Source organism: Mus caroli, unplaced genomic scaffold (assembly GCF_978045245.1).
Source record: "Mus caroli unplaced genomic scaffold, Mus_caroli_1 scaffold_17, whole genome shotgun sequence".
Lineage (NCBI taxonomy): Eukaryota > Metazoa > Chordata > Mammalia > Rodentia > Muridae > Mus > Mus caroli.
In genome coordinates this window covers 42,904,623-42,931,831 of record NW_028227272.1, presented here as the reverse complement: position 1 = coordinate 42,931,831, position 27,209 = coordinate 42,904,623, and the positions used below count along the sequence as shown (strand labels likewise).

Below are 27,209 nucleotides of genomic sequence, written 5' to 3'. Positions count from 1 at the left end.
ACTCAATGAAATACCGGGTTTCATCACTGTGACCAGGCACAAAGACAATCCAATCCTACTATTGCAAACATATTATTCTCCTTCTTCAACTTCTGAGCAAGCCTTTGGTGGAGGCATTGTTTCTTTTACAAAGAGCTCTTGCATTATGTATGGACTCCATAACTTCTAACTACAGATTAATTTATCATGTTACCACCAGGCTATAAGCATAAATTTCCGTATGAATTCCATCACCTCCCGTCTATGTGACTGTAGGCGAAGTCTGTATCTGTAAAAGTACAGATTGTAGTGTTCAGAAAACAGGCACTGCTAACACCTACTCTTGCTAGAGGTGTGACTTCACACCTACACTCTCTAACTAGCACCATGAGTTTAACACAGTTGCCTGATAACGTGCATGTTGATTGAATGATTTGGCAGGAAGTAACCACTGAGCATAGAAGAGAGAACTTCAGCCAGTGTGGTCCACACATGGGCCTTTACAGGTAAGGTCTGGATGATACGGGATACCTACATTTTGATCACTCCTTTTCTTCCCCACCCCAATTGGAAGTGAGGTCAATGGAAAAGAAGTCAGTAGCATGTGAGGAAGACATTGGAGACAATGTCCTAAGAAGTAGCCACCTGTCACGTCTGCTCTCAACCAGCAAGAACGACATGACCACCAGTTCTTCTAACAGCAGTTTATTCAGCAAGCTTCAGTCTTCATTGCTCTCGCTTCATCTTTTTCTCCCCCTTACCCCTGGCCTCTCACTCTTATATACTCTCAGCCCCCATCCACTCACGGCAGGCCACGTCACCTCACCAGGCACGCAGCTTCAGCCAATCAGGGCGGCAGGGGCGCGTCTCCACCAAATATGGACTTGTTTACACCGCCAGCATCATGGTGCACCTGTGCAGCTCTCACAATGGTCCTGGCTTATTTTCAGGTGTATGAGGAAGTCAGGTGCAAGTCATAAGACTTAGCTGCAGTCCCGGGTGCCATCTTGGGACTGCTGCCACACCTGCTCCTCACAACCACAATCTGTATTTATACATTCAACTACTGGAAATGGTAATTATTTATCTCTTAGGGTGTATCATAGAAGGAATCATTAAAAATATAATTTTTGGTGTATAAAAAGTTGTGAAATTCCTATACCAAAAATGTGTTGCTCAGACAGTGAAACTCATACCACTGGTGACATATATGGAGACATACATTGGTGTACATGATCATATAGTACATGGTTACAGGTGATCATCTCCTTAAGTAAAATGAGTGCTGTTAACCCCTTCTTATTCAACTCCAGTTAATAGTGAAGTCTCAACTTAGTAAGGAAACATTTTTATTATCTAGAAGAAGAAGAAGAAGTAGAAGAAGGAGAAGGAGAAGAAGAAGAAGGAGGAGGAGGAGGAGGAGGAGGAAGAAGAAGAAGAAGAAGAAGAAGAAGAAGAAGAAGAAGAAGAAGAAGAAGAAGAAGAAGCAGCAGCAGCAGCAGCTGTAGTATCCGGCTGATGTTTGATGTCAATTTGCTCATGTTGTATTCATTTTGTGGTTGCCCTCTCTTTGTAGCAAGTGGTGTTTCAATAGTGATATAAATTCACTTTCAAGATTGCTTTTAGCTTTTTAAAAAGCATGTTGGGAGAAGCTACAGGAATATCCTACATTTCTGACCCTTTTTAGACTTCATTGGATGGGGGACACAGCTGATGCTGCCACCCACAATCTTTACCCCAAAACCAAGGTCCACTGAATTCTTTCTTACATACTCTTTGGTCGCTAAGTACATATGGGGGCTGCTATGTGAAACAGAAAAACAGATCTTTTTTTTTTCAGAACTTCATATTTTTTGTAGGTATCCACCTTCCACATTTAAAACAATTCATGCCGAAGAGGATAAAAGGCCTTTGTGTCCTGGCCACAGTGGGTAAATACCAAACTCAGAGAGCAAATCTCACTTCTTCACCTTTAAAAATGATTGCCTCTCTGTGAATCCCTGAGGGGAAGGTGCCAGGAAGTCCTGATGCCTTGGTGTATGTGTGACATTTTTTCCCAAAAGGAATTCTTCCAACCAGTGGCATGTTTTTGTTCCCCCTCCCCTACAAACCTGTCCCTTGTGACTGAAGGTATTTTATTATTTTGAAGAACTGAAACCTTTCAATCTCACAGAGAGTTAGATGTTACAAACCAGGGACAGTGGCTGTGTGCCTCAATCCTCACCCAGGACAGCCTGGACAAACTCCAGATCAGGATGTTTTCCCAGCTGGCTGAGATTTGAGGGTAGCATCCAACTTGGAGGAGAATAGAAGTGTTGGCTTCTGCCCACAAGCATCATGTGATAGAGACGGCTTCAGTGGTTGGGTTGCTCTATTCTAAGTGGCCAGGAATCTAAAGAGTAAGATTTATCTTGTAGAAAGATCTGAACAGTAAATTCTTACTGCATAAGGAGGCCATTGAAAGATAGTCTTTGTTTAATCTGAGAACTCAGCTGCTGTGGGTCATGAAGTCTTTCTTGCTTGATCCTAATTGGATGTTCACTCAATCTAGGCCCAGGAGTCCTCATTTTAGCTCTCTGTAAAGCATAAAGGAAAGAAGACATTAGACTGACAGAACTTACCACACATCAGAGATTAGTTCCAGAGCACTGAAATCCTGCAGAATGATAACATAATGGCCCCAAATCTTAGCCAAATGCATACTTCTTTATGGTAGAGAGTCTGTAGTTTTCATTTGACTCTCAAAAGGCAATGTATATTCCTGCAGCTAGAGAGACAGCTCAGTGGTTAAGGGCCTATAACTGCTCTGCCAGAAAATCCAAATTTTCTTTCCAGCATCCATGTTGGGTGACTTCCAGGAACCTGTTAACTCCATCTCCTGGGCACTTGACTTCTGGCTTCCACAGGCACCAACACTCACATGCATATACCCACACGCAGGTACACACATAAGCAGTCCGTTTAAACAATAAAATAAATGAAGAAAGGGTCCGTGACTCTATAAAGTTACAGACCATTGTATTTCACAAGATATGAAGTGAAGTGTCACTTAAATTCTGCTAAGCAAACAGGTATGGCTAATTTAAACGGCTACTAGAAAAGGTTGGTCCTCCCTGTTAAGAAGAATTAAAACTCATAATAATTTTTTTCAGTATAGGTACTCTTTTGGGAGGTAAAATGAGAAAAAAATCAGATAAAAGACCAAATTAAGTCTGAAAAATCTTATGGAATAGTTAGATGGACTGTAGGGACCACATAGCAGGCTCACGGGTAGATACAGTGAGGTTGGTTGCCTTGTACAGGTCTGGATAGCACCTCTCAGAGAGAAGTGGGTAAATCAGAACTCCCCACATGAAGCATAAGTAGAAGGAAGGATCCAGAAGTCATGTAACTGAGAAGTATGAGAGGAGCTATAAAATGGAAACTTGATGTAGATAGCTTTAATGTCTCCAAGTTGTTACATGACTTCGATTCAAGAGCTTTTAAATTACTATTTTATGTGTATAGGTGTCTTGCCTATGTATGTATGCACACAACGTGCATGCATAATGCCAGCAGAGGCCAGAAGATGGAAGTGAATCCCCTGGAATGTTAGCTATAGATGATTGTCAGTGCCCATGTGTGTATTAGAAATCAAACCCCGGTCCTCTGAAAGGGGCAGTCCCATTCTCTTAACTGCTGGTCATTTCTCCAGTACAGATTTAAGTTTCAATTTTTCAGAGTTCTAAGATGGTAGATGTAAAAACAGTGAAAGGACAAAATCCAGGCTCTGAGTCTCTTCCTGGAGCTATTTCCTGCCATTTCCTGCTGCCTCCTCTGGTATCATGGGTGTATGAAATAACCAGGAAAGGGGTTACTATTTAAAAAAATAGAAACTAAATGAATAAAAGCGTGGAAGGGTTAAAAACCAGCCCACTATTATAAAGGAAGGCATGCAACCTGCCTCTTGCCACAATAAATTGCACCCAACTTGATAACTCAAAACAACACAAATTCTTTATCTTACACGTCTCAAACCAAAGGTTTAAAATGATTTAAAATGAGCCATTGAGACCATTCTCTCTCTCTCTCTCTCTCTCTCTCTCTCTCTCTCTCTCTCTCTCTCTCTCTCTCTCTCTCTTTGTGCCCTAGGAGAACCCAGGCCTTGGACTTTTTAGCTGCTAGAAGATGTCTACATTACTTGACTTTGGATCTTTGTCCATCTTCCAACAAGTAACTTTGCATTATTCATATTTGACTCTGTCTCTGACATTACATGGCTTTTGATTTAACCTCTTATAATTCTGATTGAATAAATTACAATAATCTTTCATCTCAAGATTCTTCATGTAGGAGGTCCCACCATTTTCTAAAGACCTATTAGCAATTGATAGCTGCTGGAAGATGGAGAGGCATTTTCTTCAATGGTGTAGCCACAGATAAGTAGTCTATGTTCCTATAAGTAATCGTAATTAAATTAATTCATACATATATACACACACACCATAATAAAATATGCAATGTTCATTTTTACCATATAATGCAGTGTTTCTTGTCTTTCCTAATGCTGTGACCCTTTAATATAATTCCTCATGTGTTGGTGATCTCCAACCATAAAATATTTTCACTGTACTTCATAATTATAATTTTGCTACTATTATGAATCATAACAAATATTTAATGTTCAGGATATGTGATATTTGGCCCACACACACAAATTCATGGCCCGCAGGTTGAAAACTGCTGCTATAAGGTAGTATATTCACAGTTCTGGGAATCAGGCCTGGACATCTTTTTAGGCTATTTCAGACTGTGTCATGGGAAGATTACTGCAGGCATTACGTTAAGAGCAGAGTTGCTTCTGATACCAATTTTAGCACCTCCTTCTGGTTGTGTGGCCATCACTCCATTGAGCCTTTTCTTCTCACCACAAAACTGTAACTTAAGTGATAATATGTCCAACACATGCCACATTTTCAGTATATACAACCCTGTTTCTTCAAAGAACTATAAAATAGGTCTCAAAAAAAGTCAGTAGGAGAAATTCTATGACTAAATTGGATGGTTCATAAAGGATCCTCCAGATTCCCTCCTGAAGTCATTAAGGTCGAGTGGAGTGAAGCTTTCCTTTCTCGTGTAGATAGTCTTAAGGCTTCTTGTCTACAGACCCAGTGACAAAGTAATCGCTGCTGGACAGTCTATAGCTTTCAGCCACTGTTTTCAGCCACCACCTCCGAGTCCTGCTCTCTACTTCTGCCATCCAGCTCTCTGGTTGGATTTGAGTAGGCCTGGTGTGTATTGATTGGTCAGGTCTGCAGCAGAGACCAGCACAGACTCCCTCCTTCACATCTGTCCACACTCCTGACCATAAGCAAGTTGCTGCTTGTGGCCAGCAGGGAAGGAGACAAAGGAGTCACCTCCCTTTCTTTCCTGGGGAAGAGGGGATGCTTCTGCCTCAGCTCTAGACTCTCCAGCTAAGTCGGGAAGGAAGCCAGGAAAGATACCGGATAGGAAAGCAGCAATGGAGGTACGTAACCTATCTTATCATTGCTCCTTCTCTCAAGATCACAGAGCAAATACCTTGCCTCACCTCATAACCAGGACACCTTTGACACTGGCCTGCTGATGGAGAGGTGGTAGATATCCCTGTATGTGAAGGCAATTCGGTTTCTTGTCCATTAACATAACCTAGAAAGCAAGCTGTATTTTACCATCTTCTCTCCTCTGAAAGTTGATGACAGTTCTTCTACATGCTTCAAGTTTTGCAGAGATTTATTTTCCTCTTTCATTACAGAATATCCTATCTGTGATTGATTGACAAGTTTCCATTGTTGGTGGTTCCTCCAACATGGCTCTTTGCTCCAGAACTTTGCTTTCATATGCTTCTTTCTGCTTACAAGATGATACTGGAGAGGACAGTGCATATATATTTCTGAAGGCTGTCAACTTCAAATGACAAGATTTCTCAAAAACCTACAAGCATTTTCTTGCTTTGGAACCTAAAGCGTTAAAGAATCCTGAAATCCCTGGAGCAGAATCAAGTCTATTTACCAAAGCTTATCACCAGAGCAGCCAGGTCAATCATTTACTGACCCAACACTGTTTCTTACCGTTAAAGGAGGACCACCAAAGTCCTTGCCTAACTGAGTGCCCCCATAGAACACATACGCACACATACGCACACATACGCATTGTTATATAGAAAGGAGCCACAAAAGTCAGCAAAAGCCCATATGCCTTTCTAATCCCTCTAAGTCTTTGTTCTTTCCAGTGTGGTAAGCACCCAAGAACCATATCAGCTCAGTGACTCATTAACTCAATCAAGACTCACTCACAGACCTACTGCCTAGTTTCCCCTCAAGCACAGGAAATTGTGGCTTTAGAGAAAGCCTCAGCTGTCACTGGAGACCCAGAAAAAGTAGTTGAACGATCCAACAAGACGCTAGCTTATTCTTGGAGAACAGTTTATCAAGAAATAATAGGGAGGAATAGGAATATCCTCAATTTACACATTCCAAGAACTTTATTTTTTAACAAATATGATCCACTCTTCTCTAGTCTTAATGTAACCCCGTTAGTTGCAGAACTGGCGTATTGTGACTACATAGACCTGTCTGGCCTATGTAATGATTTCTAACTCTTACAATTATTACTCAGGTGGTTTGTGGTAGTGGGGCCCAATTCTTCTGAACTCCATTTAGGAAACAGATTGGCCAGTGCTCTAAACAAAGTGATGTGTGATACTTATTTGGTCAATCATTTATGGGTAGGAGGTGAATACCCCCAGGTGAGGATTGTGACTGGAATTTTTAATGGCTTGACAGTTAATTAGATGCAGGAATTGAGACCACTGCAGACATTAAACCCCATTTGTGATTTGGACAATGTCTGAGCTGCCTCCAAGGACCATCTTAGAAAATAACCATTTGTGAATTACATGATGATGCCCTGCAAAATATTAAATATGTCTATAGCTGCAATCTCGAGCATGTCTGTAAATAACACAAGTGACAGAGGTGGGTAAAGACTTTGGGAAATTCAAATATACTGGCAGATTTACCTACAGTGCTGCAGGCTGCCTTCTATCACTTACATATCCTTTCTGTGTAGCATCTAGTTCATACTAGAAGCTCAGTGTGGTAGATCGGGTTTTTCTGTACATCTAATATTAGCTAGGGGAAGATTATTGTTGAGATTGACTGACTTAGTGTAGGCACTGTTGTTCCTTTTACATATTAGGAAGTTAGAGCCATGAAAGTCAATTAATTTTTCCATGATAATGCTGTCATGAGTCCCAGATTTGGACTCACTTCTACTTTGTTTCCAATCTTGTCTTTCTCGTGAGTCAAGTCTCAAGTCTCTCAGAAGACTTGAGAACACACAGTAGCATATACCAGAAAGCCAAGCCAGCAAGGTAAACAATGCTCACTAGCACAGATTCTGCACTAGTCTATGGTTGTGTGTTGCCTGAGGCCAGTTAAGTGCTACTATGATCAAATGGCATAAGCAGTGGACTTCATACCACTTAGATGGAATATAAAGAAAAAAACAGGCAGGGAGCAGAAGGAAGTCTAGCTAGGTGTAGCAGTCACTAGAATGTTCTTGATCCTCATGAGCTTAGTTCATTCTCAGGTTAGGACTCAGCCTCTTTCATTTCATGCCCTCAAACCCATGGTCCCTGTTGGAAGTGTAAAACCAGAAAAGGAGATGATGTTACTACGTTTCTGGGAACTCAAGAGTTTATCTCATGCATTCCAGCTAATGCCCCCTCATCAAATTCAAGGGATTTGGTAGGATGAGGCTTTTACCTCATTTACAATTAGCAATCCATTTTATTAAAGCTCCAATATTGGCAACTACATAGACACACATTAGCTTGGAGTCCGTCTTGGTTAGGGTTTCTATCGCTGTGAAGAGACACCAGGAAGATGGCAACTCTTGTAAGGAACACTATTTAATTTGGACTGGCTTGTGGTTCACAGATTTAGTGCATTATCATCATGGTGGTGTGCAGGCAGGCATGGTACTGGAGAAGAAGTTGAGAGTTTTACACCCGAATCATCAAGCAGCAGAGAGAGAGAGAGAGAGAGAGAGAGAGAGAGAGAGAGAGAGAGAGAGAGAGAGAGAGAGAGATAATGGGCCTGGCTTGAACATTTGAAACTTCAAAGCCCATCCTCAGTGACGCACTTCCTCCAATAAGGCCACATCTACTCCAACAAAGCCACATCTCCTAAGAGTGCCACTCCCTATGGTCATTCAAACACATGAGTCTATGGGGAGGGTGTTCTTATTTAAACACCAACCCTGAGTTCTGTTAACCTCAAATTTCTCTTTCAAATGTCATTAGCAGTCTGGCACAAAGTCCAAAGCAGCCACAGTGCCCAGTACTTACACAATTAAGATAAAGACGTGCTATCATGAAATGTGGTCAGTCGAACATGGTTGAACAAAGGGTTTCTTCTTTTTGAGCCTGCCTTTGCACACCTCAGGAATATGGCAACAGAGGCCTTCCAAGTAGGAATTTCTGGATGCATCACCATATCTACCTCCTAAATCAGTTGGCCTGATGTGAACCTTATTTTTGTGTTACTATTCTTGGCTAAAACACAGGAAGAAACAGACGGGTGAAGAGAAAGGATAATGTCTCAAAAGAATTCTCTACCTGTATCAAACATTAGATGAATAAATGGTTCAATTTCATTTACTAACCCTTTCCATTAGTTATAATAAAAACAAAGCTATGTAATGTGTCCACATCATGGATTCATGAACATAAGGTAACATTTGAGTTAGTTAGATTCTGTCTGATCTGAAAGACTATATTCTGTGTCATTGTTCAAGAAAACAAGTCTACACAATAGTAGCTCTTCTATGTTCATTGCTGCTACAAAAGGGTGGAGAGTCCTTTTCTAAAGCCTTTGCTTGGCTCTTAGAGATGACTTTTATCCCTTTGCCTGTTCCCCATAGTATGTTTTTGACCTTGTAAAACAACTACCAATGTCCACAGGTTGTCTTGTGATGCCTTTGAGAAGCTGTGACAGAAATTATTTCTGACTATTGTCACAAACACTCTTCCATTTGCTTATTAAGTTGATTTTAATGTAATACAGAGGATATATAAATTTTTTCTTTATTATCATGTGTAGATGTAGTGAAAAGGGCTTAGGCACACTAGGAAAATGACTTACTGTCTTCAGTTCTCTACAAGATTTTTTTAAAAATTGATTTCTGTTTTCACACTGGTCTGAAAGAAAGCTCAACATTTTCTCGGCTTTCTTTCTGGTGTGTGAGTTATTTTACTGAATGTTATAAGAGCCATTTTATGTTATAACAGATGCCATAACAGTTGAGATGAACTCTTTTTAGATAAGAAACTTGAGACTCAAACCCACTGAGATCTTGTTTTAGTCCCTCGAATATAACAAGCCCTATAGGATTTAGACCTCAAATTGTTTATTCTTGTATGTGTGTGTGTGTGTGTGTGTACTACACAAAGATTCTTCTAGATGTTCAAGGCCTCCAAATGGGAGCAGTGAGGCCCATAGCTATTTTAGCCCTGTAGAATGTCAAATGATTGTCCAACCTATTCTCAGGCTGTAAAGATCCATTCAGACAGCAGTTCCCTTGGTTTTGGCTAGAATTCTACTAGGTCAGAGCCATAGTGGTATTATGTTAATTAGATTTTGTGGAGTAATGAAAATGAAGGGAATAATTGTAACTTAATAAAACCTAAGGGCCAAAGTCTTTGCCCTTGAGCAACGTAAGATGTTAATGGAGTCCATGACAGAATATATATATATATATATATATATATATATATATACACACACAGTATCCTCCAGTCTGTGTCCTTTGACGTAGTTTGTATTGGTCGGAGTGGGAGACCCGCTAATACCTCCACACAGTCATCTGCTGGTTGGCTTATCAACCACTGTATCCTCAGAGTTTCTATGGACCTTGAGGATCAATAAGTTTGAGGTAAGCAACAGAGAGAATGTGATTACTCTCCCAGCCCACACCAACTTCAAAACTGTTGCACTCCCCTCTCTTCTTGCAAGGTCAATCTTCTTTATAGGAACAGTAAAGGAGTTAAATGTGAAAACAATAATAATTAATAATAATAGTAATAATAATAATAATAACTCACCAGAGCTTGGAGAGCTGCCCGGAATGTAAAATGAAGATGATATTTTCACATAAAGCTCCAACTTTATTTAGAGAGCATGATTCAAAGTTTTAATTTTAAGTGCACTAACACTGAGGTAACACTCACAGTCTTTTGTTTATTATATAGAGCCACAACACTACCAACAATGCTTCCTACAGAGAATTCTAACTGAGCAGGATTGTCATTGGTCGTCACTGGCCTGCTGTTTTGAAGACTGCATTTCTTAAGAAGAATCTTGGATAGTTCCCTTAGCAGGTGTGCCAGTGAGTTTCTGTGGAAAGAGGGCTTTCATCCATGGGGCCACTTTGTGGTGATCTCATTTGATTTCACAGTGTGAGCAGCTCAAAACTCGTAGTTAGGATGCAAGCATGTCGCAAGAGGAGAGGACATCCAGAGAGCAAGCAGAAGAGTTCACAGGGAAGATATGTATGGTAGAATTCGTCATAGCCTAAGAAAGTCCCAGAATGGTTCTGCCAATGCCAAGACAAGGAAACCTCAACTTCAAACGCCTGCATTCCACAAAATCTAACTTTTTCCTAGATAGCAATCGTGAATATAAGCAGAACCAGTTCCTGGAACCTGATTGAAACTCATCATGTCTGGCATCTATCTACAATAGGGGGATTCCTCATATTCATAGACATATTATCATAGAATCTATTTGTATTGGTAACATAAGCACATGCAACAGCCAAAGTCATCCGTATCCCAACTCCACTATTGTCTTTCTGTCTAGGCTTGGCACAACTTCATTTGTTCTGAGTTTCACTCCCATGTATCTCTACAGGAATAATCTGTAACATCTGTTGATGGGATTTCAGTTTGGCAACAGAAAGGTGTTAGATACTGTTTTTATGAACAGTTTTGCAGGCTGAGTATGATGGTATACGCCTTTAATCCTAGCACTTGGCACTTGGGAGGCAGAGGCAGAAGAATCTCTGTGCGTTGCAAGCCAGCCAGGGATACAGGAGATCCTTTTAGAAACAAATCGAAAAACAAAAAACAAAATCAAGATTTGATATCTTTATATAAGGATCTAAACTTAACTGTGTTTGTGTGTGTGTGTGTGTGTGTGAGTGTGTGTGAGTGTGTGTGTGAGTGTGTGAGTGTGTGTGTGTGTGTGTGTGTGTGTGTATGTGGTATAATTTCAATCACTAATACAACATCCTGGGTATTTTGGAATCTTAGCAAAAACCTGTGCGTAGTATTAAGTAGCAAACAACAGTGACTTTAGTAGAGGAAGTGATTTTTAAAAAGACATTGGAGTCAGATGTGGTGGGGCATGGCCTTGATCACAGCACTTTGGAAGCAGAGACAGATGGATCTCTTAAAATTTAAAGGCAACCTGTCAACAAAGAGATCTTCAAGCGAACCAGAGCTACACAGTGATACCCTGTCCAGAAGACGAGAAAGAGCAGGTTACAGGGCAGGTGAGGATGTCAAGATGGGAAGGCCAGTAAAATGGCTCATTGTTGTTTCACCTCCCTATAAACATCCGGTCTTAAGACATTTCCCTCCAAATTAGAAGGCTTTAATCTTAGAGGAAACTGCTACACAGTGCAGGTCTTGCAAATCACTGCTCATCTAAGCTCATGCACAAAACTACTGAAAGAAGAAACAGTATGAAGAGAGAAGGGGCACTAGTTAGGAAGTAGGAAGATGAAAAGGTCAGTCAGAGGGGAATAAGAGAACGTACTGGGGTGAATATAACCAAAATACACTATATACGTCTATGATTTATTTATTTGATTGTTTATTTGAGTATACTTTAGCTGTCTTCAGATACACCAGAAGAGGGCATCAGATTCCATTACAGATGACTGTGAGCCACCATGTGGTTGCTGGGAATTGAACTCAGGACCTTTAGAAGAACAGTCAGTGTTCTTAACCCCTGAACCACCCTTCCAGCCCTTGTGTTACCTTTTATAATATATGAAATAGACAGTCAGTCTCCTCTTTGTTATACAGCTATCGGTTTTATCCAAGGCCAGGATTATATTTTATTATAAATTAAATTTATTCCTTGACAATTTCAGACATCCGTATTATGCTCTGACTACCCTCACTCACTCCCTCTCAGATCCCTCCCACAACTCTACCAATACCCCCTCCTCCTATGTTCATGTCTTCTTCTTGTTGTTTTGTGAGTCACTGAGTTTAACCAGGGCTGGTTCGTGTGACCATGGGTATAGAATTATCCAATAATGAGCTTCCAGTAGCTACACAATTATAATCAATGACTCACTACCTCAGAATTCATAAGTAGCCAAGAATTCACTAGGGTGAGGTAGGCTTTGCTAAGTTTCTCCAAGATCCATGACTGCTTACTGACAAGCCCAGTCTTGTGCAGGTCCAGTGCAGACAACCCTTGTTCCTGTGAGTTTGTGTTTGCAATGACTGTGTCATGCCCAGGAAAAAGTATGTTGCAGCTCCCCTTTCCACCTTTTGGCTCTCCTGTTCTTTCTGCCCCCTCTTCAATAATGTTCTTTGAGTTCAGAGGGGAAAGGAGCATCAATGTTCTGTTTAGGGCTGGGCACTCATTTGTCTAGTACTCCCATCACTTTGACAGCCTCCAGTCCCTTGGTTCACTGACATTTACAGTAAAGAAGGTTCTCTGATTAAGGCCAAGGATGGGATTCTTTTGTAGTTATAAATTCAAGTGACCAGAAAGCAATTTGTCACCATATCCATTTAGCTAAACAACTGTATTAAATTCTTCCCTGTGCGCCCCCCCCTTTTTTTTTATCAAGAATGAATTCCATTCTATGGAGAAGGCATCGAATCTAATCTGAGACTGTTTGCCCCCTCCCCCAAGCAGAGGCTAATGTATGCTAATAAAACTTTACATAAAGAAAATATGGAGCGCCAGAAAGGAAAGCTGGCTTAGCTATTCAGAGAACTTACTGCTCTTGCAGATGACGACTCATGGTGACTCACAATTACACATAAGTCTAATTCCAGGAGATCCTATACCCTCTTCTGGCCTTGGCAGGCTCTGCCCACACATGATACACATAACTTCACACAAGCAAGCACAAATATACGTAAATAAAGGAGAGAGAGAGAGAGACAGAGAGGCTCCTATACCTTAGATTTGTAATTCTGAGTGTGCTGTGCACTGGATAGGCCAACATCACCCATCCTTTTAGAGGAGACCATTCACCTGGGAGAATGCAGTGAACCACATCTGAGTTCACATGCAGCTGCAATCTTGGCAGTGATGTTGAACTTTGTCTCCCCCCCCAACCCCTCCCCCCCTGTCACCAATAAGCGCTTCAAAGAGCAGTTATTTTCCCTTAATAAACAAACAGCTCTTGGAGGTGGCAGAACTTGCCTGAGGTTAAAGAAACATGGTATCGAGTCAGATAGAATAGTGTGCTTTGGACTCAGGAGTGGGTAACGTGAGAGAAAGCATAAGTGTGGGACTGACCCTGGTGTCCACTGAGAAGCAGAACAATGGCCACGGGCTGAGGAAGACTCAGCTCTGTATCCCGAGACCACCCCGGTCTATCTGCCCCTCCCTGAGCCAAGCCAGCTGCCTCGCCCAGTGTTACTCAGCCAGTTTATTGCCGATTTATGCCTGAGCTCCTGTTCCTTCTTGTAAGCTCCATGAAAGGCTATTTGTCATGAAGTAAAGCACACCAAGGAAGTAAGAGTGCATCAAAGATCTTCCCCGAGGGTCTAAGCAGAGAGGGCAGTTGGCTTTAGAGAGGCTCTGATTTCTCTCTTGTAATCTGCAGAAATGAAGGGCATCCTGGTGACTGACTGACAAGACTGTGCCATCCATTTCATGCATTGCTTTTTTTTTTTTTTTTTTTTTTTTGCCTTTGAGTTATGTCATCCTGTGCTCTATTTCTCCACTTAAAAAGGAAAGATTAAAAGATTAATGCTTGCTCATTATGACACTGGGAATTAGTTTCTTTTCCTGGTGCTGAGGGGAAAAAATGCCTTGACAGCATCAACTTAAATGGGAGCAGGTTGTTTGTGGAAGTTTTCAGTAGTCTATCCCGTAGGAAAGTCAGGATGGCAGGAGCTGGAGGCAACCAGTCACACTGTATCCCTAGTCAGGAAGGTTCCTATTATATCCATAGTCAGGAAGGGTCACAATGTATCCATAGCCAGAAAAGGTCATATTGTATCCATAGTCAGCGGCAGTGGGTAACATTGTATCCATAATCAGAAGCAGCTGGACCACATACACTGTTCTCCACAGTCAGGAAGGTTTCCATTGTATCCATAGTCAGAGGCAGTGGGTCACTTGTATCCATAGTCAGGAATCAACAAAAGACGAATTCTAGTGCTCATCTCTTTTCTTAGGGTTACTTTTGCTATGATGAAACACCATGATCAAAAACAACATGAAGAGGAAATAATTATTTGGCATATGCTTCCACATCATTGTTCACCATTGAAGGAAATCAAGACAGGAACTCAAACAGGGCAGGACCCTGGAGGCAGGAGCTGATGAAGAAGCCACAGAGGGGAACAGCTTATTGAATTGTTCCTTGGCTTGCTCAGCCTGCTTTCTTATAGAACTCAAGACTACTACTCCAGGGATAGCACTACCCACAATGGTCCAGGCTCTCCGCCATCAGTCACTAATTAAGAAGATATTCCACAGGCCTGAACTTATAAGTAATTGTCACAGTCAATGTTCCTGCCTCTTAGATGACTATAGCTTGTGTCAAACTCACATAAAAGTAGCCAGCCTAGATCTTTCTCCTTTTTATTCTATCTAAGATCCATCCGGGGAAATGGTGTCACCCACAATTAAGGTATGTCTTCACCTCAATTAGCCTTATGAAGATAATCCCTAACAAGTATGTCAAAAGGCTTATTCTATTAAGTTGATAATATTAATTACTAATCAATATTAACTATCACACATTGTATAGAAGAAAGCAGTCCTGGGAAGGCCTGTTCAAAGGAAGCCACTAATTGCACTGTACACCAAGGCCTGCCTAGAAATCCCAATAAAGAAAATGTGGCATTAGCATGGACCCACTTTGGTTTATATCATCCCAAAGGACTGAACAAGGATAGTATACATAAATGTTTTTATGTCTCAGAAGACTTAATCCATGGCACTGCCTATTTTTGTCCCATTTGAAGAGATGCCTTGAATATTATTACATATTACATATATATTATAATTTTCTGGGAGAGGAGTAAGTTCTATGAATTCAGTGAGAAGAGTCTGACTCTCCAGGCAGTATCTTCAAGTGACTTTCTATAGTAACAACAAAAGTAGTGCCAAGTCTTCCTTCATCTCAGCTTTCACTCTATTCCTGACATCGAATTGACTCCTTGGGTAATTTATCACTAAAGGTATTGGGAACCCAATGAATAATGTTTAGTTGATACTCTCTGTAGCGATATTGGATACAGTCATGTTTAAGAATCTATAAATTAAATAAATGCTCACCAAAAGCACCTTTAATGGTCTCTGCTCATTGTCAACTTGGCAGAATTTACTGTCAATCATCTGGGATGCAAACCTCTAAGCAAGTCTTGAGATTATCTTAACAACATTAATGAGGTAGAAAGACTTACCCACTGCAAGCTGCACCATTCTCTGTATAGGAAATCCTGGATAGTGAGTTCCAGGACATCCAGAGCTGTATAGTGAGATGCTGTCTCAAAACAACAATATGAATTCTATTTTCTTTTCTTTTTTTTTTTGGTTTTTCGAGACAGGGTTTCTCTGTGTAGCCCTGGCTGTCCTGGATTTTCTTACTCATTCATATAGCTTCCCGTAACTTTCACTCAGCCAAGGAAGCCAGAATCTATCTCTCATCTGAGGACAAACATCCTCTCAATGGTTAAGGCAAGAACAGCGTATCCAATAGAGGTTTCCCAGAAGAAGCAGAGCTCGTCTTTATATTCCTATTTTTTACTGTACTGGACCAAAGAATTTTTAATTTCTGGAATTAATTAATATCCATTTAGAAGACTGGCCTTGAAAACTTCTATTGATATCATACTCCAGGCTTTAAAATTGTGACATCTTTCGATAATTTCTATAAATGACACACTACAAGAACCTTTGGCTCACAAACAGGTCTTCGGTGATATCTAAATAAATCACAGGGTTGGTTAACTATATGAACTACAGATGTCTTCAGTAACTCCTGGCATGGTAAATTATATATCCCATCACTATCTATATGATTTTAGGTGATATCATCAACAAGATTAAATACTAAAATCTGAGGAAGTTTATCCATGGATAAAGTGACCTTAGCAATGTTTGTTAGATTATGTGCATACCTTGCACATATGCTTAACTCTATTTGGAAGAAGATATATAATCTAACCACATCTGGTTTTGCTTAATCTTTGGCTGTTTCCCCTAGAAAGATTAGCTGAGGTCACACTTCCTCTTTCTGTCCCCTATCTGATGAATCTCCAATTGTGGTTCCACTCATCCTCAGATGCATTTGTATAAAAAGGTATGAACTCCTTCACTCTCCCTCAGACCAAGGTCACAACAGCATGCTGGAATCAGGTGTTTTCCTTGGTTATAGCACAGATCCGATAAGAAGGCATCTATCTGCAGAGTACCTAATGTGTGCTAGATGCTGTGCTGAGCACTATGGATGCAGGATGAGTATTCGCATGGACAGCTGTTCTCAGAAAGTAGAGCAATGTCTCCTTGAGCAGATGAACCAAGGAAGCCGTCATCAGAGCATCATGCAGAGCTGTAAAGACATTAGGAAATGACCTGTGGATAGGTATTCAGGAAAGCAGAAAAGCTGAGACCTATGCATTATCTCATATAAAACAAGATTAGGACTCACAGTCTTCCATTTTAAGAATTCTTATTTGGAAGAAAATGCTGTTTCCTTTTGGGAAATTGCTTACTTTTCCTAAAGGTACCAGAGTAGAGACTTATAATAGCCCTGAGGAAGGAGGTTTCTCTGCTCTCTAGAGAAGTAAAGAAAGAAGGAAGTCCAAAGAGATAGTTTTAAATAAAAAACCAGAAAAACAAAATAAAGAGCTTTCCCTGAATCCAAATCTGTGGCTGATGCCCATCTCTTGAATGGGAACATTAATTTAGAAACATTCTCTCCAACCCAAGCTTCTCACATATCCCCTGCCAGAGGGACCTTCTCCTGGTCCATGGTCTTGTTAGAAATCTGACCTCTACTCAGTTGTGCTTGGATTTAATTTATTGTGGAGCAACTTTCAACAGAAAGTGAACAAACAGAACTGGAAAAAGGATGATGAGGCCTCCGAATGTCAGCACCTGGTACACGGAAAACCTGAGACCAGAGGCTGGCCCACCCAGTACAGAGCCCAATGGTTCACGTTAACTGGCAAGGTCAAATTTGACTTCAAACACGTTAAGCGGTGTGTCAGTCAGAAGGATAAATTTCATATTCTTGAACCTAGACTACATGAGACTCTTTCTAATAGTGACTTAAGACAAATGCTTAAGGTTTGTTTGAACATTTTATTCCCATAAATGGTGCTGATGCTTCCTAGAGTGGGACCAAAAAATTGTTGAGCTGTCCCTTCCTTCTAGAAACAGATTAGAAGTCAAACTTGTAATAGAGCAATTTGCATATGGGTTTTAGTCTTTCATCCAATTTGAAACAAAGAATATATTCAAAAGTTAATTAGGCTATACTTAGTGTTTACAACTCTTTTTACAAATTCTATAAAGATGCATAAATATAGAAACAGTGAACTGGGAAAGAATATTTGCCACAAAAATAACAGTCAAACTGACTGCTTCTAAGAAGTGGTAAGTAATCCACACCACTGAAGTCAGCTGCTGGGTGGAAAGTTGGGCCTTGAGTGAATTGGAAAGTCACAAATAAGAAAAGTACATGGCTTGGTTTTCATTCAGTGCCCGAACAACTGGAGCAGGGGCTGTCCCTGAAATCCGTTGCCTGCCTGCCTGCAGATCCTGTTCCCCTAACTGGGCTGCTTTGTCAGGCCTCAGGTGGAGAGAATTCTCCTAGTTCTGCAGTGATTTGATGTGCCAGGATGGGTTGAGATCCAGAGTATCCTCTTCCTTCTCAGAGGAGGAGGGGAGGGGGAGGGGAGCACCGGGCAGGCAGCTATGATTGGGAAGTAAAGTGAATGAATAAATAAATTAAGGGGAAAAGAGTGGTGCATGACCCATACTCATGAATACATAGATTTCCAGCCAATCAATGATGAAATAACTTGAGGTAATATGCTAGCAATCCCCATTTATTAAATTGGAGAAAATTGAGTACCTAGGGGTATTGATGACCATGTGACACTTGCTGCAATTTAGTAATTAAGGAATCTCTGGCTAGGAGAAAGGGCATCAGGCAAAAGTAATCGCTGAGCAAGCTTAATGACCCGAGTCGCACAAAAAGCCACATCCTGTGGCAGGTGTGTATGATCCTGGTCCTCAAACAGCAAGAGGCAGTGATAACAGGAGCATCACCCAGAAGCTCGCAGGTCAGATTAGCCTGGAATACACAACACAGAGGTAAACACAATTCTTCTCTGACCTCTCCTCCAGTGGTATGGCAAATGTGTACTTGCATTTGCACAAGTGCGTGCACACACACACACACACACACACACACACACACACTCACTCATACACACATACACTCATACACACACACATACAGAGTAAATTCAAGTAAAATAATTAAATAACACACTTAAGCCTATTAGGATGTCTTAATATTGGTAAGTTTTGATTTAGTAAGGGACCACATACTTCCAAGAATTATCCCCAGTAATCTACTTTCACCAACTAAGCTCCACCTCCTAAAATTTCCACCGCTTCTCAGAAGAGTACTCTCAGCTAGGAACCAAACATCCAAAACACGTGAAGACATTCCATATTCCATCCATAATAACCTCAATCTCAAGGCCACAAGCTCCAGCCAAAGATGAAAGTAGAAGGTCAACAATTTTATTTCAGTAGAGGCATCCCAAATTATACTTTATGCACAATATTTTGAACCAAACTTCATCTAAGCCCTCTTTAGAGTAAACTGATAAATTCGTGATTTTAATACTATGGATTAATGTTCATGTGTATTAAAAATACTGTAGCAGGGCTGGAGAGATGACTCACTAGTTAAGAGTGAATACTGCTCACAACTACCCTTTAGGTCCAGCTCCAGGAATCTCTGATGCCCTCTTCTGGCCTGCTCATGCAACTGCATGCACTTGGATGCATATACACACAGAGACACGAACACATAAAAATAGATGTCTTTTAAAGGATGTATTAAAGAAAGCTTGTTCATTTAGGCTTCTTTTTTTTTTTTTTTTTTAACAATTGTACTAAAGATGCTGGGTCCAAGAATAGGTAGGTAGTAAACACACCAAAAATCATGACACTACTACACAAATCGCTAAATTTTGAGAGTTACTTAATGCATAGTAAATATGTTTGTATTTTGGGTTAGAATCACAATTAGAGCAGAGGAGCACAGTGGTGGCCTCCTTCCTCAGCAGATGATCCAGTTTGCTGTGCTGGGATGCATCTTCCAGGTCTCTCTGGCTATGCTTTAGCTCTGCCCAGGAAACCTCTCGTGTGAGGAAGGCACTGTTGTGCAGTTCAGTCAGACTGACTGTTCACTTTCCTACCAACTCCATTTTTCATTTGCATTTCACACCCTAACTCCTGCATCCGTATTTTACTTGTTACTTGCGTTTGCCATTTTCTGTTTAGGTTTGTTTGTTTGTTTGTTTGTTTGTTTTTCAGTTTTTGCAGGGTATGTGTTTCTACGTAAGTGACCCCAAATCTTGTTTGAATATTGAAGTAAAGGAGTTTATTGTATTGTGAGGCTCAATAGCTCACCTGGTGAGATCCCCTGTATGTATGCAAGTACAGTGTAGTTTCTCTCCCAGTGTCTGATCCTGAGTTGCTGGCACTGATCCCTTATACTGTCCATAGAATTCTTGGTTTCAGAAGCAGATGAAGTCTGGAACTGCAAGGAGAACATGAGATTTATTCAAGAGAGGCCTAAAAAAAAAACAAAAAAACAAAAGCAAAAACAAACAAACAAAACAAAAAACCCATGAAGATAGTTGTGAGAGAGAACACAGGAAACAAAATGTAGAATTCTGGATACTACCTCCTGGCCACAGACCCCAGCAACAGTAGCACCAGAGACACCAGACAAACCTGAGGACACTCAAGGCCATTTTCTCCAAGAAGACTCAGTTTCTGCCCCTAACAATTTCTGCCAGGGAGCTAGAGAAAGAAAGAGGGAACTTGGAGGCAAGAAAGATGGCTTAGTAGGTCAAACACTTGATACACAAATCCAAAAACTTGCATTTCATCCCCCAAACCTACACAAAGGTAGAAGGAGAGAGTTGATCTCATAAAGTCCTCCTCTGGCTTCCACAAATACAGGCAAACCCACGCACATATACATACTTAATAAATTAAATAAGAATGTAAAATAGGAGAAGAGGAATTTTGTAGGGAAACAAGGCAAGCAGAGATGAAAATACCCATGTCAAGTAGTGACCCCTGGAAGAAGTCCTACTGAAGTAGCTGACTCATGTCTGTCTTTACTGAGTTTTGTTATGTTCAACAGTTTGCAAATTAAGATATTTGTGTGAGATTGGTGACATTTATAAAATATTTCATACTACATGTTTCCTATTGCTTTCAAAGTCAGACTTTTGTTTTGTTTTGTTTTGTTTGTTTGTTTTGTCTTTTTTGTTTTTGTTTTTGAGACAAGGCTCTGTGTATCTCTGACTGTCCTGGAACTCACTCTGAAGACCAGGCTGGCCTTTAACTCAGAGAATCTCCTGCCTCTGCCTCCCAAGTGCTGGGATTAAAGAAATCTAGCTTCAAAGTCAGACTTTAAACACAGGTTTCTAGCTAAAATTGTTAGTCTTTTTATTTATGCTTTTACGAAAGTATGGTTAAGGCAGAAAGTTCTTGTCTGTTAACTTCTATTGAGACATCCGTTTCAAATTACCTATAAGCTTTTTTTTTTTTTTTTTTTTAAGAAAATCCCCAAAAAAATCCATTTTGAGCATGATTTACAGATGGGCTATTTTAATCTCCAACGATGTAAAATGTTTATTTTAAGTATTCTTAAAAGATTTTTTTACATGTGATGATTCAGATCTAGAGACATTCTTAACAAAAGGACTGAAGAGACATTTTTGGGAAATTCTTAGCTTCCTTTGTTTCTACAGAAACAAAGACACTCATGTTATTAATATATGAAAGGGAATAGAGTTACATATTTTAAAAAGTGACTAATCACATGCCAGGCAGGATGGCTCAGTGGGTAAGTATGTTTGCTGCCAAGCTGAGTGACTTAAGTTCTATCCCCAGGACTCAGGGAAGGTCCAGTTGCCCTAAGACGTCATGGTTGCCACAACCTTCATATAGTACTGTGGCATGCTCATGTCTTGTTACATACACACCACACAAACACACACACATGCACACACACTAACACACATACACATAATAAAAAGTTAATGGCCACCATGTCATAATATGCTTTGCACTAGATTATATCTAGAAATGTAACTCCAGTGCCTTATTGAATCCGACTTTACATTAGCCTATTACAAAAACTTCTCCCTTGTTTGTTTTCATCTCTTCCATGTCCATAACATCTTGGAGGGTGGTGGTGTTAAATTTAATTTGTCAACCTACATTTAATTTTACAAGAATCTGAACCACTCTGCTGAATAAGCAAGAATCATCTGGCACAGGCTTTGGCAATTCAGACAGAGAAGTCACAGCTGAAGTAAAAAATACGCTGCCAGGAGTATTTTTTTCCCCATTTTTCTCCCTTGTAATTTTAATGGTGCAAATGAAAGGACTGTTTTTCTTTTAACAATAGTGTCCTTGTTAAAAGTACTTTAAAACACAGCTCAGCTATACAGACACTGCCTAACTAAGCTCTTCATAGGACAAAGATGCCAATAGTTCTAAATCCAAAGACTTCAGCTCCATCCCATGGTAGATAGTAAAGGTGATTTTCCCCTCCCTGTGTAGCCTCCTTCCCACTCTGGGAACTCCTGTCCCTAAGCCATTTTCTTGCAGAGAAGCCTCATTAATCTGTAAGACTTACTACAATAGCATATTATTTGCCTCAACAGAGGCTGCCATTGAGACTGCATATTATCAAGGCAGCTGTCCAATTAAATTTCTGCAAAGGATTAGGGGGGTCATATGAGTACCTAACAGCTGTGAAGGCTAGGAAAAAGCAAGGGTTCCCAGACCACATGCTTCTTGAGCTACGGAAGGAAATGATATATTTTGTACTCACACGCCAAGATACTGATATTTTAAGGGAAAAATCAAATGAGAAATGAAACCTCATTCAACTGAGCACAAATCACTGCATTTCCCACAAATGAAGGGTGAAGAGAAATATAACACATTACCTGTTCTTTCAAGATGGCTACTGTAGTTTCAGAGCCACAGTTAAAACATTAAAGGAGATTGAAAACCTAAGCAGAAGTCGTGAAGAGATACCATGGGCTTGTAGTCCAGTGGTAAAGGGCTTGCTTAGCATGTGTGAGCCCTGAAAAGACAGAAAGGGGAGTAGCTGTGGGGAGGGGGTGGGGAGTGGAGGAGGTTGAATGAAAGAAGACAAGAGAGAAGAGAGCACACAAGTAAGTGTTAACTCTCTGGATACTGTTCAGTAACAGTTGGCTGCTGTGCAGTTTGAAAGCAAGAAACAACAGGGCCAAAGATTAAAGAAGAAAGGAACACAGTAATAACTCATCAATGCATCTAGGCATAGTTGTGAATGCCTTTAATCCTAGCAGGGCACATGGGAGGCAGAGGCAGGCAGATCTCTGTGAGTTCCAAGTCAGCCTGGTCTACAGAGCAACTTCCAGGCTACTCAGTGCTACACAATGAGATTCTCTGTGCAGAGGGACTGTCTCCTTCTCCCCCTCCCCCTCTCCCTCCCCTTCTTCCTCCCCTTCCTCCTCTCCCTCTCCCATCTCTCTTTCTCTCAAAGAAAACAAACAAATGAATAACCGTGAAGACCTTAAAGACCAATTCAAATTATATCCACAAATTTGAAGAGACCTAGGAGAACATCTTCAAGTTTCTTAAACTTACCTGTAGAAAAGACTTAGTAATGAGCCTTCTAGACAATGAAATTCTCTCATCTCTTTATCATTCCTGCACTACCAAAAGATAATGTATGTATACTATTATAAATCCAGCAGTGATCTCAGCAAATAAAGCATTAAATACCAAATGTTTATAAACATGTAAAGAAAGTGTGTGTGTGTGTGTGTGTGTGTGTGTGTGTGTGTGTGTACAAACAGTAATTGATAGAACAGATCAGGCAGGGGCAAGAACTAAAGAACTCTGCCCCAATGTTTCTTACACAATGAACCCTAGAGAAATACCTTATATGAACCACACTAAACGTATCAAAGCAAAAAGCAAACTGAGCTGTAACTCTGAAGCCTTTCATGGCCTGTGTATTACTGATTAGCACCTTATGTTCAATTCATTTTGGAAAGCCTCTAGCTGGAGACATGAACCATGAATCTTAAGGAGTCCCCTGTGGGTTGTGAGCAGAACTGAGTCAAAACACTCAGTGCCTGGGAAAAATGTAAACCAAGGAGATGAAGAGATTCTGCTTCGAGGAGGTGGCAAGTCACAACTGAAGAAAAGACTCAGAGTCCCCCAGAGCACACACAGATGCTTATTAGGTTGTGGTAGATCTCCCTACAGCATGTGACAGAATGAATTCTTCACAAAATAATTGTGAACTGCCTTGGAAGACCTTGAAGAAAATTACTGAAAATTGCTTGAGCCCTGAGCAAACCACAGAAACAAAGACTACCATATGGGGGATAATCTTACTGTGCAGAGTAGGGTGCACAACCATCCCCCACCACCAAAGCTCTGGCTCTGAAGACGGCTCTGTTCATTCCTCCAGACTGTGGCAACCCCTGCCCCCCACCCTCTCTTTCTCATTTCTTCCTTCTTCCTTCTTCCTTCTTCCTTCCTTCCTTCCTTCCTTCCTTCCTTCCTTCCTTCCTTCCTTCCTTCCTTCCTTCCTCCCTCCCTCCCTCCCTCCCTCCCTCCCTCCCTCTCTCTCTCTCTCTCTCTCTCTCTCTCTGTGTGTGTAAGTGAGAGAGAGAAAGAACTCATGTGTCTGTAGTTATATTCTAAAAAGATTTTAAACACAGATTTTTTTCCCTCACAGATCCCATACTTTTAAGATGTTGGGGCTAGTTAAATGGCTCCAAAGACGAAGGCACATACCCCTAAGACCAGTAACCTGAATTTGAACCCCAGAACCCGTGTGGTGGAAGGAGAGAGCCAGGTTGTCCTCTGACCTACACATACATGCACACAAACGGGCACACAGGAGTTGAATTTTAAGTAGGGCGTTGGAACCCTGGCGAAGTTTGACTGAACAAATTTGAAATGTACTATATTAAGAATAACACTGGCTAAAACCCAGGCTGTGATCTGCTGCCCGGACACAACACACAGGTGTATGCCCTCGTGCAAACACACACATGCACAAATGCACACACACACACACACACACTAAATAAATGTGAGAGGCTCTGCCAGAGCTGGACAGATGCAGATGTACACAGCCAAAGATTGGACTGAGTTTGGGGACCCCAATGGGGAAGTTAGGGCAAGGACTGCAGGAGCTGAAGGGGTTTGCAACGTCATAGGAAAAACAACAATATCAACCAACCAACCTCCAAAGTTCCCAGGGACTAAACCAACCAAAGAGTACCCATGGCTCCAGCTGTATATGTAGCAGAGGATTACCTTATCTGGCATCACTAGGAAGGGAGCCCCTTGGTCCTGTGGAGGCTCGATGACACAGGATAGGGGAACCCTTGGTTGGTGAGGCAGGAGTGGGTGAGTAGGTGGGGGGAGCACCCTCATAGAGGCAGGGGGAGGGAGGAGTGGGTAGGGAGCTTGTGGAGGGGAAACTGGAAAGGGGATAACATTTGAAATGTAAATAAATAAAATAACCAATAAAAAAGAAGTAAAATAATATATCAAATGTATGAGCCAACATCATAAAACTCTATTTATAAAACATAAGCAGAAATAATAGGTATTTCATTAATGGTTTATTTCTTGAGTTATGGAGTGCATATATTTTTAAATACCAGCAACAGAATTTACCATAAAATTTAAGTTTTCATTGAATTATTTCCAATATGATTTCTAAGGAGCAGTGGTGGCTCATGCCTTTAGTCCCAGCACCCTGGAGGCAGAAGCAGGCAAATCTGAGTTCAAGGCCAGGTCTACAGGGTGAGTTCCAGGACAGCTAGGGCTACACAGAGAAACCCTGTCTGAAAACAAAACAAAACAAAACAAAACAAACAAACAAACAAACAATTCCATGTGCTTTGTGTTTCATTTGGTTTGCTTGGGTTTTGGTATATCTTAAAGAGCGGATAGTCTGACCTTCTCTGTAGGATCAAATCAATATGAAGAATGAGTCAACCACAAAGATAAAATCATGAAGTGTTTTGATAATCTACTGGGTGGCATATGTAGAAAGTAAGCTTTTCAGTAAGCTGCTAACACTGTTTCACCAATGTGAGACCTGGGCCGTTCTTGGCATCTAAGTATCAGGTTCTTAGGGATAAATCCACATGATCATCATGATTTCTTATTTATTCTTTGTGTGAATGGGCATTTTGCCTGCATGTCTAGCTGTATACACCATTTACATGCCTGATGCCCAGGGGTGTCACAAAGGGGCTTTGGATCCCCTGGAATTGGAGGTACATGTTGTAAGCTGCCATTGGGGTGCTAAAAATTGAACCTGAACACCCTAGAAGAGTAGCCAGTCCTCTTAACTGAGCCAGACCCCTCTCCTCTGTCATGGTTTTAAGAAATAAAAGAAAGAAAATGATCTGATTCTCAGTGCTGATCAGAATAATGCAATAATGGCATGTCCTGAATTTAGTAGCTTATAGACAACTTTTTTTTTTTTTTTTTGCTCGTCGTCCTGGACATTGGGAAGCCCACAGAGGAGATGCCACCTCTCCAGGATCTGGGCTTGTTATCTTCTCATGTAGTAGAAAGGCTAACTCAGTCTTTGGAGTCTCTTTTATAAAGGCACTAATGCTGTTCATGAGCTGCCCCTGCTCCCATAACCAACCTAACTCTCACAAGCTCCACATACTAACACTTATGTTGGGGAATCCAGTTTCAACATCTGAATCTCAGAGGCAAAAATCCAGCATTGTAATTGTGTGTGTGTGTGTGTGATCTATCTATAGTGCATGTGTTTACATGAATGCACAGCAGGGAATATTTATTGGGCATATTCATTTACTGCTTTTTCACCAATTGTAGTTTAATATAGAAGAAAAAGGACATTTCCTAAATCCAGCATCGGGCTTTATCCAAAACAGTTTTCATGCAGGTTGGTGAGAAATTTTTTATCCCAGATTTATAAGTAAAGAAGTTAAATAACTTTCAGTACCTAGAAACACATAAAACCAAATTTTGGACTAGGGTTCATTGTTGTTCAGAATTTTAAATTCTTAATCAATAGACTATAATCAAATGTCTATCAAGAGATCTTTGTGATTATTGTTGGCTATAACATATAATGATGACAGTATGCAATTTGCTGGACTGAGAGCTTAACATTGGTATCAAATGGGCAATACCATGGGAAGTCTTGTGTGATTTCATTTGATTTATTTTATTTTTTTGTGTGTTTCTGTAGTCTGTGTGCACCTGTGTCTGTCTGTCTCTCTGTGTGTGTTTGTGTGTATACGCGAGTGTGCGTGCAGATGTGTGAACTTGGAGGGCAAAAGTCACTGACCAGTGTCTGCCTCAATTCCTCTTCATGTTACATTTTTTTTTGAACATGGTCTCTCACTGAGCCTGAAACTCACAGATTTGCCTACACCAGTTAACCAATGAGCAAAGGATCTGCTTTTCTCTGCCTATATCTAGTCTTGGGTTCTTCCTATTTTTTTAAGATTCTATTTTTAGATGTTTATTTTTCTAAGTCTTTGTGTGTGGCATGTGTGTTATACCCTTGCAGGCCAGTGGAGGGTGTCATATCTAATTATAGGTGGCTGGGAGACCCCACATGAGTACTAGTAGCTAAACTCAGGT

The 27,209-nt window shown here is 40.7% G+C and overlaps 1 protein-coding gene across 1 annotated transcript in view; it reads left to right on the top strand.

The window, feature by feature from the left end:
- Nucleotides 1-5,285: 5,285 nt before the first annotated feature.
- Nucleotides 5,286-27,209, top strand: part of Phldb2 (pleckstrin homology like domain family B member 2) — a 212,616-nt gene continuing 190,692 nt past the window's right edge. Inside the window, exon 1 of the mRNA XM_085832517.1 lies at nucleotides 5,286-5,485. Within this exon, the coding sequence (XP_085688643.1) occupies nucleotides 5,480-5,485 (6 nt within the window). The 5' untranslated portion in view covers nucleotides 5,286-5,479. The remainder of the gene's footprint in view (nucleotides 5,486-27,209) is intronic.